Genomic DNA, 16,849 nt, shown 5'->3' with positions numbered 1-16,849 from the left:
GTCCGAACGGTGGTCCTGAGGATCATACACACATATTGTTTAGGTATAATGCACAATGTAATACATCCCTGGCACGATGGCTAAACATGTTACATTTCAGCCCTGAACCTGAAGCTCAGGACTGTCATCCTATCTCCGTTCGTTTCCTGCATTGGAAATCTCCCAAAGCACAATCCAGCTCGAGCAGTCCGTGAAAGATCCATGCTGATGGGATCTACTATCTGCCCAAACTTCATCCACAGAGCGCATGCGTCCCTTGAATCCCGTGCCTGCATATTGCTCCAACTGTCGCAAGATATCGGATGCACGGTTCAGAGTGCAGCGAAGGCTTGGCATGGTCTATCGATCCCCGTGGCAAAGGAGCGTATCCCAAGCCGCAGGAGGACAGCGCTACTTGGCATCGCGGCCTGCTTGCAAGGTGGAGACTTTGAGCAGAGGAATGCCTGAGGGCCTCCTCGATGGTAGTTCAGGATGGTGTTCATGCGAATGCAACTCTTTTGCGTCCTGGCTTGACCTTTGCTGCCTGGTCTGCGGTTGCGGTTGCGGAGGCGCCAGTGGCGGCTGGCTCCCGATCTGCCGTGGACCGAAAGACGTTTGAGGTCGGGTCGGCCGTAGTATCGGATTTGTTAGTTCGCTTCCGCCGCAGCTTAGTCTTCTCCTTCTGTCGAGCGAGAAGAACTTCCTTGACGGCTTTCTGTGAGCGAGCGTCAAGCTCAAGCTCATAAGAGCATCATTCACCGGCATCACATATGCGTACCAGTTTCTGCGACCCTGAGCTTCGAGACTTTCGATCTCGAGTAGTAACAGTAGGAGACGACTATAAGCATATCGTCATAAGCGGTACGTTCGCTACAGTACACTCGAGAGATACAGTAGTGATACGCACATGTTCCGTGTTATGGGATACTCTGCGCTTGTTCGCGTCCGTCTTATCCTGAGTTTTCTTCTCCTGTTGGGCTGCGATTGAAGCTGCAAGCTCAAGCGCCGTGCTCTGCGGTAAAAGATTTCAATAATGATCGCAATATGACTTCGATATATACTCACTGTACCCTCCACAAACTTCTTGGGCCGCTTGCCCGCTGAAGCAGACGGAGGACGCTTCGTCATTCAACCTGAGTCTTGTCCAAGCCCCAGCGGTATATGTCAGTAGAGCGAGTGTCTGTGTGCAAGGGAGATGATTTCTAGACAAGATAAACAACTAGATTATAAGAATATGGAGCACCCCTTAGCAGTTTATGCCCGGTAGTAACTTAGTAGTATTACGCTCAAATATGACGTCGAAGATTTTCCAGGCGCGTGGCACGTGCTGCGCGTTTTCTTTCCCACCTTCCGCGACGACACGCGCAGAAGGCATGAGCAACGCGCCGTTCGTATCTGGTGTTTCATGAGTCTTCATTCCCCCTGATGACAACTGCTAGTCGGCCTGGTCGCGTAAAGTTTACCTCGGATGAAGACCAGCTACTCGTAAAGTACATTGCCAAATACAACCCCGGTGTAGCAGGTCGCTCCGGAAACGCGTTATATCAAAGATTAGTCCAAGACGTACGTTATACTTTTGCTCGTCACGTTACGGGCACTATTTCATCGTGCTGTCTGTGATGATCTGTCTCTCCTTCGCCTTATCAGGTTGACGGCACTTGGCCTTGGGCTCGGAGACATACATGGCATTCATGGCGAGATCGCTACTGCCACCGCAAAGACTGGTTCAATCACAGGATTCTGAAGTACCAAGAACGGCGAGGCCTGCCGACGGAGAACCCTGATATCCGGATTGTTCGTCTCTCCGAAGGTACCTCAGCCTACAGCAAGCATGAGGTTAGCACCCAGAAAGAGGACAGAGAGCGGGAGAAGCCGCGTCGTTCTGGTGTACAGGAGACACGAACAGCAGGTCCGCCTCGCACAGGAACCCGAATTTTACAGGCCGAGGGTAATTCCGCAGGAGAACCAACCAGAAATCGGACTCAAGAAGGAACTGCGCGAGGACGGTCGCCACCCTTGGGACGAAGCAGATATGGGATTGATGCACCCCCACAAAGAAGCCAAGACTCTTCCAGAACGCTCGTTCAGGGTTCTCAATTCAGTTATGCAATTCGGAATGTTCCTGTCTCGCAGGCAGAGGATACTCGGCGGAGTATGAGGGCCCAGTCGTTCGACGTTCCTCCTTCAGATGACTATGGGGGCGAAATTTTCGACGGTCCCTCGAATGATGAAGACGAGGATGCTGGTGAGATCCCTAAGAGGCATCAGGAAGAGGGGGTAACGCCCACACAACATGCCCCGGTGAGGGACAGGGACAAGGTTCGGGCCACCTCGTTAGTTTATGTTTCTCGTTCTCGTTTATGTCAGACCAAGGCTGACTAAAATGCAACGCAGCGCCCATATCTGGTCTCAGGAGCCGCGATCCAGCGCTACTGAACGTACGCTGCTGGACGTTACCTTCTCCGCATCGCAGCTTGCGCAATCGACGCCACGAGGTCCACTATCTCAATCAGACGATACGAGCCTCCTCGACTCGTATGTTGTCTTCTACCGCAACGTCACTGTTTACTCAAAATCTATCTTGATAGCTTCGTGCAGACACAAGAACCGACACCACCTCCGTCCGGGCTTGATGGAGATGCTGCCGTGGATGTCGAAGCCGAAACATCTGGGCTCGACGATACCGATCTTCATCCCGTCAAGTCCGGCACTCACGTCATCCCCACGACCAAAGCGCATAAATATCGGGAAACCCGCGTAGTCGCAGGCGAAAACATCCATACGGAGAATGGGTCCGGAGCCCACGCGCAGCGAGAGCTTTCTGTCGCCCCAACTGCCGAAACCGACGCCTTCACCGACTTCAGTCGCAGCCCCACCGTCACAACCCAGCTTCGTCAACCTGAACTATCCTTGACAACTCCTTCTCGCCCGTCCTTCTCGCAAAAACGGGCTCCCCGAGAGGCGCCCTACTTCGAGGAAGGCCCGTACATCAACGCCTTGACGGACGCACGACGTCGCTCCCGTTTCTCGTCCGGAAAACGTCGTGCAAGCGGCGTGGACGACGAGGACTACGAACGGGCGACGGAGCACTCGAAAACGGTCGCGGAAGGGCATGTCTCGGAATGGCCACCTAGGCGAAAGAAGCGTAAGGTCAAAGCGGCCTCTAGCGAAAGGGAAACGACCCCGACGGGAGTGGACGGACGATCACACGTTGCAGCTCCGCCGAGCTCGCACTCGGCGAAGGGCAAGGAGCGAATTCTGGGCGAACCCGAGCAAGAAAGGCTGCGCGCACAGATCATTGGCACACAGCCCGTCTCAAATATCCGCAATCTTTCCACCCCCCATGCCGAGATATCTTCATCTGAAAAACCCGTCTTCGGTGAACGAGACGCGGAGGAGGCCTTGGCTTCGACGGAGAGCGTTGATCTGGACGATATAATGGATGACGGGGGCAGTTCAGCTGATGAGGTGCTCGATGTACTAGGAGACCCAGAGGAGGACGAGGAAACCGATCAAGAACCACTACAGGAATCAGAGCTGGACGAGGCACTTCTCTCCACAACTCATAATGCAGGTCCCTTCGGAAAGCCAGGCCTCGCACCGACGCCGTCCTATACAGAACGTGCTTTGCAGCGATACACGGAGGCGCACAGGTTAGAGGCCGCTGCCGTTTCCTCTGCAGAACGAGCCTCGGAAAGGGGAGGGTTCCCAAAGCGGAGATCGACGGTTTCATCAGGATATCTGGGTGCCGCCAGAGAACCGCCCCTCGGCCTGGCACCCTCACATGCGCCTCTACCCGGTCGCCTGCAGTTTGACGGGCATCCTGCTTCCGATCCGCCACGAGGCCGACGTCTGTCCCGTCATTTACGCGAACAAGCCGGCGACGATCCTTTCCTCGACGAGTCACAAGGTTCGCCTGATCTTGATGTCTCTGGTAGACGTCAAGCCCGACACCGTCGGCGACAGACATTTGGGGGCTTCTCAGCAGCAGAACAGATCCCATACATCGATTTACTCGCTGCCCTGGCTCGCGAGAAGGTCACATACCGCCGATCAAGCGTACGGTCTTCCCCAGCTCGCCGTACTTCGGGATGGTTGCACGCGCCTCTGAGTTCGGCACACAGTTCATTTGCATCCGGGCGATCGTCGCCAGCGTCTCGTTCCTCCGTCGACGACCTCACATATATGCAAAGGGTTGGGTACGAGACGGTCATGGCGCGTATAGCGGAGACGCACGGCTTCCACGTCAACGTCGTGAAGCGAGTGCACGCTCGAACGAACGACCTCGGAAAGACGGAGCAGGTCATCCAGAGGCTCAAGGAATTCGCAGAGGAAAGCGTCGACAAGGCCTTTGAGGACGTCGAGCACTACGGATCAGAACCGAGGTCGTTTGTCAACATGTCCTTCCAGAGAAGTCACCGGAGTTCCTCTGCGAGTAGACCGCCAGCCCGTCGCGTTTCCCGACGTTCGGACTCTCCTTTGAAAAACAGCTTCCTTGCGTCCCGTGAACCTTCAGCTGATGATATGTCGGTGGGGTACACCCCGCCACAGGCAACTCGCGCCGGTGATTTCTTGGAACTGTCTCGACAGGGCCGATGGAAAGAGGCCCTCCGGCGGGAGCAACGACGGGCGTCCGTCGTTCCCCCGCTACCACTAAGGTTAAGCGATGGCCCCAGCCCCAACACCACCGACACGGCGAATCGAGCGAGGAGCATGGAGAAAACACATCCTCATTCGGCGCGCCGTAGCGAAGGGTGGACAACTCGGAGAACCTGGGGAGCGACCGAAGATCGTTTGCTCGCCTCAGACGACCCAGAGGTAACTCGAAGGCTTAGTGAGCAGTTTGGGGAATCAGTGGTTCGGCGGAAGGTCACCGCATTTTTTACAGGAAGCACTTAGTGATGCATATCTCGTGCCGCCCTCGCACGTCGACGGTCAACTCTTCGATCTCCACGCGTCAGAATGTTGGAACGGGGCTTGATGTACACACAAAGACGGCAAACACGCATGTGCAAGATAGATGTACTGGTTGGCAAGCAGCAAAGGTGTGCATGTTACTTCATGAGCCATGGCTTGTTCGCCTGCGTCCATGCATCGAGGATCTTCCAAAAGTGCGCTACGACCGCCTTGTCAACGTGTCGTCTGTTTCGGTCGATCTAGAGATGTGCTGATTAGTCTGTTGTGACGCTTTATCGGTGGAGGAATTTGTACCTTGAGTTCAGTCACGTTCCAATCCTTTACTGAAGGATTGGCCGGATCGTTCGTCCACGTAAAATACACGCCCTTGACTGTGGAAAGCATCGATTTCGTTAACACTGGCATTGAGCAGAAGGTGCGGGGGTTGTTCACCGTGGTGGAAGAGCGTCTTGGGCTCCGGCCACTTGTACTTCCTGAACTGCCATGCCTGGCCCGTCGTCATGACGCATACCACACGGTCCCATGCGTCGGGACCGAATTTGGCCAGAGCCTCCACGCCATCCACGACGTAGTACTTGACTTGACTCTCGGTCTCGCGGCTACAATCCGGCAAAGGATGTTAGCACACGGGGATGCGTATGCGCGCAACATTTCAGCGTTGGCGCCGCACTCACCCAGAGGAGTCGATGTTTGTCCGCCTGCGATATATGGGCATCAGATCCTCCGGCTTGGGGTTGCCCTCCGCCGTCGCGCGCGCGCGAGCATCTAGCGAGGTCTCGAACACAGCGTTTTCCAGGAACCGTTTCACGTTATACATTGTGACGAGAGCGGTGGGGGAGGACGAGATGATGATGATGGGGTTCATGTTCTTGGCTTTTCGTGCCAGATGTTTGGGGTCTACGCGAAACAAACAGCCGTTCAGGACAGGCATATGGACGAGGACGACAGGGGGACACAAAGACGAACCTGGCGTAGCGGCGGATGCGCTTCCGCCCTTTGGGTCCTTCAGTTTCTTGAGCTTCTCGGAGTATAGCAGTTTGAGCGCGGAGAAGTTCTGGGAACGAGTGGCTCAGGCTCGACGCTGGTTCGGAACGGAGAACCAAAGGAGGAAAGACCTACATTCGGTTTGATGCCGCGAAGAACCGTCGTCCGGTCTCGCAGTTCAATTTCGTTTGCCCTGATCTTCTTCACAATCTCAACGTCCTGCGCGTCCGCGACGTATCGGCGCTTGGCCGGTGATGCCTGCGGCTGAGACGACGCCAACGCAGACGTCGAGGGTAGACTCGCGAAGAAGCCATGTTTCGGTGGGGTCCCGGGTGGTGTCGTTGATTCGCCTTCCGACGAACGTACGACGGTCAGGGAAATGCTTCGGAACGAGTTACTGTGAACCGTAATGCACCTTGTAGCGGCACGACTCGCTCGTGACTGGCCGTCCTCCCCTCGAGCCAGTCCACCAACCCCTTCCTCTCCGTAACGCTCACGAAGCCCACCGGCAGGCCGTTCTCCCGCGCCTGCTTCATGTACTCTGCGCTGCTCGCTTCTCGTAAGAGCCATGCGAGATAGACGGCCTCGAGCGAGAAGAAGTCCTGAGGGCTTGCTGTTGGGTCCGTAGAAGTTGCCCCTGGCCGCCGTAGCCGCGTCGGTGTGGACTTTGGTAGCGCAAGGGACGTAGAGAGGACGATGTGGGATGCAGACGCGAGTGAGGGTGTGGGCGATCCGTCTGAGGCGTATGTTATGGGTTTTTTCGCCTTTATGGCTTCTTGCAGCGCAATCAGAGGGTCAGAGGCGCTCATGTTTGGCAAAGAGATGATGTTGGCGGGATATGCAGGTTGTAGCAGACTGCCCCAGCGTTGTCCAAGTCGCGGAGGAGAGAGGCGCCGGCCCTCGCGGACCTCGCTCGCGTGCTCCCCACGTGGGCTTCGTTGAGAAGAGTTCAGTTTGCTCGAGAGTTATTTGTTCGCCATCATGCGCGCTACCGATTGAAGTGCATCGCAAGTATTCGAACGTTCAGCCTACAGTCGTCTCTGACGGAAAACTCCACCAAATCGCAATGGTATAAAATTAGTATTTACAGCGGTTGTACTACTTACTGAGCGTGTCAGTATAACGAACGGATCAAGGCAACATCCTTCGCAACGGATTAAGGCAACAAATTTCGTGTAGAATCCAGCCCATGAGTCGCTTCGTTCATGCTCTTATAGTGTCAAAAATGTGCGCATCTTTCCAGGAACCTAGGCCCTACGCCCTGATATGAGGGTCGGTACTTCCACGAATTTGCATGTCCGTTATACTTTGACGACTAGATTTACCAATCATACGTCAAGACGCGTCGTCTCAGACTTTACCTACGATCTGACTCACCGGAAATACGGATCTGTACTCACGTATAACGGGAGCTGGAGGCAAGTAAGTGCCGTATGTTCCGGTCGTTGCGACGTGGTTGTGTGAGGCGTGATCTGATCGTCTGAGCATCCGATATTCATTCGTCGGACCATGCTGGTCGTCAGCCTGCGACGCCATGATGAGCGATCCTTGCGGAGATCAATATCAAACCACTCGCTCGTTTGGACCAGGAGAAAATTCCGACATGTCCCGGTAGATCCTTGTTACGACGATTGCCCTGGGGTTAACTTGGTGAGAATTGAATCACCATCAGCCAACGGACATTGTCGCTCACAGGAATACCGTGAATACCGTCTCAAACACCTATGCCAGAGTAAGATACGCCAGTATCTATTTTCACGAGGACGCACTACACTGATGACATCTGTAACGGAGCTTTATAAGCCGTGAACCGGTGTCCATGCTAGATACCTACCGTTCAAGTCCAGGACCAGGAATATCTGACAGGACGATTGTCCCGTCAGTACAGACACTATCACGAAGTCTCCTCGACCGATCACGACTTACAACGTTAGGTATTTCCAGCAGCACGGGAACAAGCGTCCAGACGATGCCCTAATGAACAGGGTCAGTGCCCCCTTCACAGACCGTCGAGCCCCGGCATACCTGCTTGTACGCCAGGTTCCATAGTTTACCGGGATACCTCGTCTTTCGCAGCCCCACCATCATCATGGTCAGAAATATAAAGTGGGTGACCGTGTTCACGAGCGCAAAATACGCGTTTCTTTCGGTCTTTATCGGCATGCAGAGTCCAGCGCTGCTTTGTTCGACGATCCGCTCTGGGGCCTACATATATAGGGGAGAACGTTACGCGAGGACGCGAAAAAGCTGTGCGCGATAGGCGTACCCGGGTTGCTCCTGTCGGTACAGTGATCGTGAGTATATATACTAGCCTGAGGGTACACGGAAAAGTTCGCGACGTGCCGAAAAAACTGAAGCCGGTGTCGAGTATCCATATAGACGTCCCGAGGATGATTATTCTCCACGTTCCACCTAACAGAGCGATACTGACTCGCGGCTGTCAGGGGCATCCAGAGTCGAGCATGACGTTGAGACTCACGCACGAATGCCCAGGAGCGCGGTTGCAAATACGACGACGAGATATCCAAGGCCCTGGAAGACGGTACTAAGTTCGGATGACGTGGCTCGGTCATATTCCGTACAAGCGTTATTATCTCCCACCACTGTGGATGACGCGTGAGCTGGGCATGTCAAGGTTAATAACACAACGCCACTCGCCGTGCAGTTTATGTGCGCGGACCCTTCCATATCGGCCCCGATGATGATGAACATACACAACAGCAAATTACTATATCGGATGATAAGGTAGGGCTGTCACGCATCGTCAGTCTGGTATTCGGTGGAGGGGAAGGTACGGGGTGCTTACCACCATCGTCCATCTCCAAGGTCGTCTGCGTCTGATGATACTCCAGTCATATGAAAGAGATAACGCAAATTCGCAGCTGCTGCAAGATTGGCGGCTATTCTCCATCCACCTTATATTCAGTATTTTGCGCACCATGTTACACCGGTGAGGAAATGGGAAAGCCTGATAAATCCCTCTGTCGATGTCGATGTCAGATGAAGCCAACACCGAGTGGAATGAAGTTCGAGATGGGATATTTACGGTACTGTAAAGCGATCGTTGTTGGATTGTGCCAGTCAACCATGGAGGAGATCGCGTATCCGAGTCGTAGGCTTTGTCGTCGACCGGGGGCGCCAGTCGGGTTGAAGAGGAGCTTGCGACAGCATCGAGGCACGGATGGTGTCCTGTTATGCATACCATTCGAGCGAAGGTTTCAGGCGCCGTAATTTGTGGCGCCCCCGTTCCCAAGATGGGGACTCGTCCAGGCCTCGGTACCGCAGGTAGGAAGCACCGGCTGGTGAGCCCATGCGCAGGACGCTTCGTCTTCTGGGCGACGTGCCGTGCTTGCGGCATCGGTCGTGTGTAGCTACAGATGACGTCGAGGTCCAAGGTGATATAGAACAGAGGAGCCGGTGAAACGTCAAGATTTCCGCTGCAGGCTGCTCTGGCATGGCGCTGCCGCCGGCTGCGGCCCTCATAATAGACAGGGTCAATTGAGCGCAGACTGGCGCGTGGATTGTCGACGGGCGCAGGCGTGATTCTCGGAGTCATCGACTCATTTGCATGATGCCAAACGTGTCCTTCATGTCGTCGCGTTCGTGAAAGCCATCTAAGAAAAGCTTAAGGACAGCGAGCATCTCCAAAAATAAGGCTATCCATTGCGTGGGTGGTGTCAACAGACTTCAAGAGGAGGGGAAGGCGGATTATCGGCAAGCACAGCGCTCAGTGCAGGAATCGGGAACAGTCCTGAAGCTGTACGTGGGAGTGAGTTCAAGCGAGGTTGCGCCAACAAACGCTCAGCGATTGACTGCGCACGTTACGAAACGGTATGAAGGCTGCAAATACACGGTAATGTATGCCCCCGTGGTTCAGTGGCTGTAACGGCCCCAACTCGGGAATGCGAGGTGGTTCTTATCAGCGGTCCAGTTCCGCAGTGCGCTGGTTCAAGACCGTCCCCTCGAGAAAATTTGGTGACCATCGCTTCACGCGGCGTAAGCTGTGAGCAAGCATGGAATAATCTGTCCTTGACTGGCCAGGAAAGCAATTTCGCAACCAGCAGGACTCGCCGAATTAGTCTTCCGAGACCAGGACGTGTCGTCAGTTCGCGCTCGGGCTCGTGCCCTTCGCAGACCTTTTTGCTCTATTTCATCTTTATCAATATAATATTCCTCATCCCGGCACCTTCGGAAGAACGCGTTAGCCTTCGGCATCCGCGTCGCTGGGGCACACCGAGCCGTCACGTCCACTCTCTCCCTCATCTCTGTTTGCAGATATAACTGTCGCCTCTGATCTCCATCGGACATAGAAATGGCTAGCGCTAAACTAGGGACACTGCTCATCAGAGTGAGTATACTCTGTCCCGCGCGCTGCACCGGTCCTCATCCACTTGGAGACTTTAGCCAAGCCCATCAGCAACACCATAAAGACTCAGGCCAAGCAACACGAAAAGTTCCGAGGGCTATGCGTTGCGCTCGCACAGAGAATGCACCGAGGGGAGGTCAGGCTGCGCACCAGCCTCCTCGGCGAGCCCGCGAAGAACATTCGGCCGCTCTCGGAAACCAAGTGCGTTTTACCCACCTGCCTCTCTCTCTCTCAGAACCCGGGTCCACTGGGCGTCTTACGGGGGGGCGGGCGTTTACAGGGCCATCGAGAACGGCGCGAACGCGTTGGCCGAGGGCTTCCTGTTCGGCGTCGCGGCGCTGCTGATCGTAGCGGAAACGTGGCGCTCGTCGCGGTCGAATTCGCGCCGTCGGGATCTGGTGGACGACTCGCTCGAGGACCTCGCGAGCAAGGTCCAGGAGCTGAACCAGAAGCTGGACGAGTACGCGAAGAGCACGGAGGAGCGGTACGAGGAGGTTAACCAGAGGTGAGCCGATTTGGGCGCGGTCTGGCGTTTTTTTTTTTCATCGCCAAAGACGGGCGGCGCTGAAACGAGCTTGAATTTCTTCCTCTTATAGGAACGCTGAGCTGACGAGGATATTGGAGCGCGTCGTGGAATTCGGTCTTCGCGGAGGATGGGCCGAGTTCACGGACAACCCGATACAGCTGCCGCCCATCACACCGCGAACGCTCGAAGCCCCTCGCACTAATACTGCCAATGCCAACCCGGAGGAAGCGGATCGGACTCCGTCTCCTCCATCATCGCCATAGGCTAGATTTGTTATTCGTCACAGTCAGCTATGTATATCACAGACTAATTACCAGAAATATTACAAGATGAGGGTATACGTCGTTTTTGTCGCGAGCAAGTCAGTCGGTCCGTCCACGAGCAGCGCGGAGTACGCGCGTGCGTCTATAAGAATCGTCACACCCAAGAGCGTCTATAAAATCCCAATCCCATCCTCGCTCCACGCACATCACATCACCACGCACCCCTCCAACGGACACATCCACTCCCCGAGCCCCCAACAACTCGCATTCCGCTCCGCCTCGACCTCCTCCGCCGTCTTGATCGCCCCGCCCCGCCGCCTGACGACGATCGTATACTCCACCTCGGGCTCGCCCGCGGCAGGAACGGGGTACCACCACCTGAGCGTCTGTCCCTCGACCACCCACCGGCCCGCGGACACCTCCACGTCCAGCGCGAGCGGCTCGCCGGCCTTGACGACCAGCGTCGTCGACGACGCCGCCTGCGACGGCCGCGCGTCGGGCGGGAGCAGTTCCGCCCGGGACGCCGCGCCGGCCCCGTCGTCGTCGTCGTCCGCGTCCGCGTCCGCGTCCGCCGCCCGGCTCTGCTCGCCCAGAACCGCGTCGCTCGCGTAGTGCACGAGCGGGACGTAGATCTCCGTCGCCGGCGCGTCATCGTCGTCCTTGTCCAGCGCCAGCGACGTCGTCGACAGGCTGGCGTCCTCGGACGCGACGCGCGGCGCGTCGTCGGCGCTCACGCGGACGGCGAGCCTGAGCTCGGCCTTGGCGATGTCGAACGCGATGTGGGACGGGATGCCGACGGTCGCGACCGGGTACGGCCGGCAGAACGCCTTGGGCGCGCGCGCGCCGTCGGTGAGCAGCGCGTACAGGCCGTCCCAGCGCCCCTCCGCGTCCTCCTCCCCCGGGCCTCCTCCTCCTCCCTTGAGCGTGGCGAGCGACAGCGTCGAGGGCCCCATCCCGAGCTCCGCCGCGCTCATCCGGTACCGCCGCTGTCCCTCCCCGCCCTTCGCGTCGTCCGGGCTCCACACGCTCAGGTCCTCGAGGTTCCAGCCGTCGCCCCACTCGTGCCCGTTGTCCGGGCAGTACGTCCAGATCGTGTAGCTCAGCGCGTTCGCCCCGTCCGTCGCGTTCAGGCTCGCGTCCAGCGCGCGCTGCTGGCGCCCGTAGTCGCCCTTGTACCGCCCGCCGTCCGTGCGGCCGTACGCGCGCTTGCCGTCCATGTCGTACGGGATCCCGATCTCGCCGATCAGCGTCGGGTACGGCCCCAGTATCTCCGCGTCCCGCTTGAGCACGCCGAGCTGCTCGCCGAGGCACTTGCGGATCGCGCCCTCGCCGACGCGGATCGCCTGGAGGACGTTCGAGTACTTGCCGCGCATCATCCCGAGCGCGTCCGCGTTGAACCAGTTCCAGTGGCGGGAGACGAGCGTGAGGCCGTCGTAGTAGTGCGCCGAGTAGGCCGCGCGCCCGCGGAGGTCGGCCTCGTCCAGGGGAGGGGGCGCGCTGAACACGGGCGGGTTCACGAAGTGGATCGCCTCCGGGTGCGCGGCGCGGATCCGCGCCGCGAACGCGCGCCAGTGCGGCGCCCAGTAGTCCGCGTTGAAGTCGACCGCCGCGTTTTCGGAGGAGAAGGAGGAGGAGGAGGAACCGGGGCGGCGGCGGTTGAAGTACTCGGGCTCGAGCACCGCGCCCGAGTCCGGGTCCCAGACGCCGTGTTGCGCCCAGAGGCAGGTGCCGAGCTTCCAGCCCGGATCGCGCGTCCAGCCCCACTTGGGGTGCACGCCGCGCTCGTCCTCCATCCCCGGGTCCGCCCACGCGCGCACGCCCCGCGGGTCGATCGTCACCTCGCCCACCTTTTTCGGCCCGAACTGGCCGAAATCCCAGTCCTCGACCGTCTGCGCGGCGCCCATGCCGAGCCGGAACGACTGCGCGGCGGTGGGCGTCGGGCCCTTCTTGAGCTGCGCGGTCGAGTTGGCGGAGGTGGAGTCGAGGTCGGGGAAGCCGATGAGCCCTTCCGAGGGCTCGTTCAGGCTGTCCCAGCCGAGGACGCAGTCGTCGAGGAGGTCGCCGGCGGCGCGGATCCGGTCCGCGAGCGCGCCCATCGCGGCGACGTAGTGCGACTGCAGGTAGTCCTGGACGTTGACGCCGTCGAGGACGCACTTTGGGGCGTAGTCGCGGCCGGCGAAGAAGAGGGTGAAGAGGGTGAGCGAGGCGAGGTGGATGTAGTTGGTCGACCAGATCATGGCCGGGAAGGAGGCCGGGTCCGGGGAGGAGGGTGAAGGGTACTCGGCGTGGACGAAGGCGGCGCTGGTAGTGGTGAAGTTGCGCGGCTCGAAGCCGCAGGCGTGGAGGGTCCAGAAGGGGGCGCCGGACCCGCCGGAGAAGCGAGACCACTAGGTAGCGGGAGGAGCGCGTGGTGAGGGTGTGCGATACATGGGCGGGGGAGGGGGGGGGTTAAGGCAGGCGACACTTACCACGTCCTGGTGCGGGTCCATGAATATACGGAAGCCGTATTCCTTGCATTTCCTAAGGACGCGGACGGTGTAGTCCATGAACTCGTAATCGTACTTGCCTCTGGAGAGCTCGTTCAGTGCGATGCAGCTTGGGATGGCACGGAGACGTGGCACTCACGGTCCTTCGTGCTCTATCGCTTCCCAGGTCACGACGTATCGCAGCATGTTGAACCCCCAGCCGCGCAGGCGCGCGAGGTGCACGTCGGCCGAGCCGTCATCGAGGTTGAGCGGCCTGCCCACAAAGCTGCTCCCGCCGGCCTCGGCGTCGTCCCAGAGCCCTTCGATCACGTAGCTCGGCTTGTCCACGGGGGCCTTCGCCGAGCCAGAGAGGTTGATGCCGCGGAGGAGGAGGGTGCGTCCGGTGGTGTCGACGAACTGGCCGGCGGTGGTGTGCACGAAGTCGGGGGGCGTCGGTAGGCCCGTCGCGGGCGATATGGACGGTACCCTGGGCATCGCTGTGGTGGTGGGGGAGAGAGAGAACAAGAGATAAGTACAAAAAGATGAGTGGGTCGAACCACTATGCGCTGGAGCGCGGGGGGCGCCGAGGATGTGCCGGTGCGCAGTGAATCCTGCCCTGGGCGGTCATCTCCGGCGCGGAGGCACCGCCCGGCCTCGACTTGGTTGTGTCCCTCACCGGGCTGCACGATGCTGAGCCTCCTGCCGGCCAGCCTGCGCATATTGTTGTCGTTATTCTTCCTCAACGACCCGACATCACGACCACCAACGCCGACGCCGACGCCGACGCTCCGCTTCGAGCTGCGCCACGAGCACGCCGTCTCCCTGAACACGTCCCGGACCATCTTCCGCGACGTCCGGCTGCCGCCTTCGGACGCGCTCGCGTTCACGTTAGATCAGTCCGGGCCTCTACACTTGGACTTGGACTCTGACTCGCCCTACACGGTCTACGAGGCACGCACGCGCCGCGCGACCACCCACCGGCCGTCCTCTTTCGCCGCGTTCACCGCCGCGCGCAGACACGGCCGCGACCTCCTGCTCAAGTACGGCCACGATCGGAATCACGCGTCCGCGAACCTGACGACGAGCCCGGTGGACTGGGACCCCGTCGAGGTCGTCGCGCCCGACATCGGCAGCAGGCGCACGCTGCAGGTACTCGCGATGATGGCGAACAACGCTTACTCCGAGCCGGGCGACAAGGACTGGTACGACCTCCCCGACGGCTGGAACGTCGTGCGTCATCTCATTTCATCCCCCCTCCGCTTTCTGCTTACGTCCTCCCCCCCACACCCCCAAATAGAGCTACCCCTTCGGCTGGGAACCCGACGCAGACGGCTTCCGCGGCCACGTCTTCGCGACGGAGGACAACAGCACCGTCGTCGTCTCCATCAAGGGCACCTCCGCCGGCTGGCTCGTCGGCGGCGGCGGCCCGACGGTCAAGAAGGACAAGCTGAACGACAACCTCCTCTTCTCCTGCTGCTGCGCCCGCGTCGGCCCCACCTGGTCCCCCGTCTGCGGCTGCTACCGCGGCGGCGGTAAATGTGACCAGGACTGCCTCGAGCAGAGCCTGACCGACGACAGCTCCTTCTACCAGATCGGCACCGTGAGCGGCCCATTTCCATATCATCATCCTTCACGATCACCTCTTTCGGGGAGCGCGCGGCCGGCTCACGTCCTTTTTTCTTTTTTTCTTTCTCGCCAGAACCTGTATAACAACATCACGTACATGTACCCCAACTCGAACGTTTGGCTGATAGGTCAGGCTCTCGATCTGACCGACCGCGAAAAGGCGGGATATCTGACATGATATACAAACGCACAGGCCACTCTCTCGGCGGCTCGCTCGCCGCCCTCCTCGGCGCCACCTTCGGCGCGCCCACCGTCGGCTTCGAAACACCTCCCGAGCGCCTCGCCGCCCGCAGACTGCACCTCCCCTCCCCCGTACGTACCCCCCCGTTCCCCCCCTATATATATATATATATATCCCCGCGCGAGTCGACAAAGAACCGACCCCCCCTGACCGCACGTCAACATCCAGCCGAACCTAGAGCACATCACGCACGTCTACCACACCGCCGACCCGCTCGCGCAGGGGACCTGCACCGGCATGGCCTCCACCTGCGCCCTCGCCGGGTACGCGATGGAGTCGCGCTGCCACCAGGGCAAGCTCCTCCGGTACGACACCATCACCAAGTACGTTACATTCTTTTCGTTTTATTATTAATTTTCATCCCCCCCACCCTCTTTCTCTTTCTTTTTTTTCTCTCTCTCTCTCCGCCTTCCCCCTTGCTGATTGGCATGACATAAACGATAAAAACGCAACAGGCTCGGCTGGGCGGTCGACATCCGCACGCACGGGATTAGCGTCATCGTCGAGAAGCTGCTCGCCGAGGACTGGGACGACGAGTCGGAGGTGCCGCCGCTCGTGGACGAGGACGAGGACTGCGTCGACTGCTTTGACTGGGACTTCGGGGACTACCCCGAAGGCGGCGGCGGCGGCGGGAAGAAGCTGCTAGAGTGCGCCGCGGCGCCGTAAATGTACCTTGTAGATCTTTCTTTCGCGTCATTGGGAGGGACATGCGGGGATGGATGCTGAAAACCTCGCGTGACAAGGTCCCTTCTCCATTCGAATAAAAACACATTTTTTGTTTTCTCTTTACTCAAGTCGACGCACACGGCGACGCGACGACAAAATAAGAAAGAGACGACAACGGAAAGCGCAGCGACGGGGAAAAAAATGAAGATGAAGCAACGTGGGATGGTGCGGCGCGGCGCGGGTACGATCACGCCGCGCTGTTCGTGAGCGTCGAAAGCTCTTTCCGAATCTCCGCCTCGGTCTCGATCTTCTTCAACTGCGTCGCCTCGAGCCGCTCGCCCTTCTTCTGCTTGTCCTTCAGCTCGTCGATCGCCTTGAGCTGGTAGCATACAAACGTCCCGTCAGCGATCGTGACGTCCGATCCAAAACAGAAAAAGCAGCCCTGACCTTCTTGTTCAGATTCCGCACTTTCTTCGCCACCGGGTCCAGCCCCGCCTCGCCGCCAGGCGTCGGCGGCACACTGTTCCCCGCCTCCCCGGGCACCTGCAGCGTTCCATTCCCGTTCACCTTCAGCTCGAGCTTGCCAGGCGTCGGCTTCGCATCCTCGTTCGGCGGCGTGGGCGGCACGACGGGCGTCGCCGCCCCGCTCGGCGCCGCACTACCACCACCCGCGCCCCCCTTCTCCTTGTCCTTCCCCCCCTTCCGCTTCCTCTGCCCCTTCTTCTCCCCGTCCTGCGGCGGCGGCGGCGGCGACTTGGGCGGCGCGCCGGGGACGTGCCTCCTCCCCCCTGGCGCCGGGCTGCGGTACCGCCCGTG

The 16,849-nt window shown here is 58.9% G+C and overlaps 7 protein-coding genes across 7 annotated transcripts in view; 2 read left to right on the top strand and 5 right to left on the bottom strand.

The window, feature by feature from the left end:
- Positions 1–50: 50 nt before the first annotated feature.
- Positions 51–1,107, bottom strand: PUNSTDRAFT_126760 (uncharacterized protein; the record flags this gene model as incomplete). The annotated part of the gene is made up of 4 exons (XM_007384931.1): positions 51–694; positions 758–817; positions 887–991; positions 1,045–1,107. The coding sequence occupies 4 exons, from the start codon at positions 1,105–1,107 to the stop codon at positions 479–481; spliced, it is 444 nt and encodes a 147-aa protein (XP_007384993.1). The 3' UTR covers positions 51–478.
- A 747-nt stretch (positions 1,108–1,854) lies between these two features.
- On the top strand, positions 1,855–4,960 carry PUNSTDRAFT_144383 (uncharacterized protein; the record flags this gene model as incomplete). The annotated part of the gene is made up of 4 exons (XM_007384930.1): positions 1,855–2,312; positions 2,374–2,514; positions 2,568–4,797; positions 4,868–4,960. The coding sequence occupies exons 1-4, from the start codon at positions 2,134–2,136 to the stop codon at positions 4,958–4,960; spliced, it is 2,643 nt and encodes an 880-aa protein (XP_007384992.1). The 5' UTR covers positions 1,855–2,133.
- A 73-nt stretch (positions 4,961–5,033) lies between these two features.
- On the bottom strand, positions 5,034–6,689 carry PUNSTDRAFT_114307 (RNA polymerase II-associated protein; the record flags this gene model as incomplete). Its single annotated transcript, XM_007384929.1, has 7 exons — positions 5,034–5,135; positions 5,191–5,267; positions 5,329–5,495; positions 5,571–5,793; positions 5,863–5,950; positions 6,016–6,230; positions 6,296–6,689. The coding sequence occupies 7 exons, from the start codon at positions 6,687–6,689 to the stop codon at positions 5,034–5,036; spliced, it is 1,266 nt and encodes a 421-aa protein (XP_007384991.1).
- Positions 6,690–7,443: 754 nt separating this feature from the next.
- Positions 7,444–7,971, bottom strand: PUNSTDRAFT_135409 (uncharacterized protein; the record flags this gene model as incomplete). Its single annotated transcript, XM_007384928.1, has 6 exons — positions 7,444–7,516; positions 7,574–7,602; positions 7,650–7,663; positions 7,715–7,739; positions 7,807–7,854; positions 7,906–7,971. 6 exons carry the CDS (start codon positions 7,969–7,971, stop codon positions 7,444–7,446), a joined length of 255 nt encoding a protein of 84 aa, XP_007384990.1.
- Positions 7,972–10,192: 2,221 nt separating this feature from the next.
- On the top strand, positions 10,193–10,909 carry PUNSTDRAFT_39239 (OPA3-domain-containing protein; the record flags this gene model as incomplete). Its single annotated transcript, XM_007384927.1, has 4 exons — positions 10,193–10,228; positions 10,278–10,447; positions 10,527–10,751; positions 10,843–10,909. Coding segments are annotated over 4 exons (498 nt in total), but the record flags the coding sequence as incomplete, so codon positions are not given.
- A 1,133-nt stretch (positions 10,910–12,042) lies between these two features.
- On the bottom strand, positions 12,043–13,995 carry PUNSTDRAFT_27236 (glycoside hydrolase; the record flags this gene model as incomplete). Its single annotated transcript, XM_007384926.1, has 3 exons — positions 12,043–13,422; positions 13,504–13,603; positions 13,661–13,995. Coding segments are annotated over 3 exons (1,815 nt in total), but the record flags the coding sequence as incomplete, so codon positions are not given.
- Positions 13,996–14,153: 158 nt separating this feature from the next.
- The window catches only part of PUNSTDRAFT_121077 (translation initiation factor eIF-2A), a 5,127-nt gene continuing 2,431 nt past the window's right edge, over positions 14,154–16,849 (bottom strand). Inside the window, exons 7-13 of the mRNA XM_007384925.1 lie at positions 16,481–16,765; positions 15,823–16,412; positions 15,536–15,690; positions 15,320–15,438; positions 14,798–15,254; positions 14,442–14,730; positions 14,154–14,392 (exon numbers count right to left, since the gene is read on the bottom strand). Of these exons, the coding sequence (XP_007384987.1) occupies positions 16,281–16,412; positions 16,481–16,765 (417 nt within the window). The 3' untranslated portion in view covers positions 14,154–14,392; positions 14,442–14,730; positions 14,798–15,254; ... (1 more) ...; positions 15,536–15,690; positions 15,823–16,280. The remainder of the gene's footprint in view (positions 14,393–14,441; positions 14,731–14,797; positions 15,255–15,319; positions 15,439–15,535; positions 15,691–15,822; positions 16,413–16,480; positions 16,766–16,849) is intronic.

The sequence above is a fragment of the Punctularia strigosozonata genome, assembly GCF_000264995.1.
Source record: "Punctularia strigosozonata HHB-11173 SS5 unplaced genomic scaffold PUNSTscaffold_8, whole genome shotgun sequence".
NCBI lineage: Eukaryota > Fungi > Basidiomycota > Agaricomycetes > Corticiales > Punctulariaceae > Punctularia > Punctularia strigosozonata.
The sequence above is the reverse complement of the archived record's forward strand: the minus strand, read 5'-3'. Positions and strand labels throughout refer to the sequence as shown.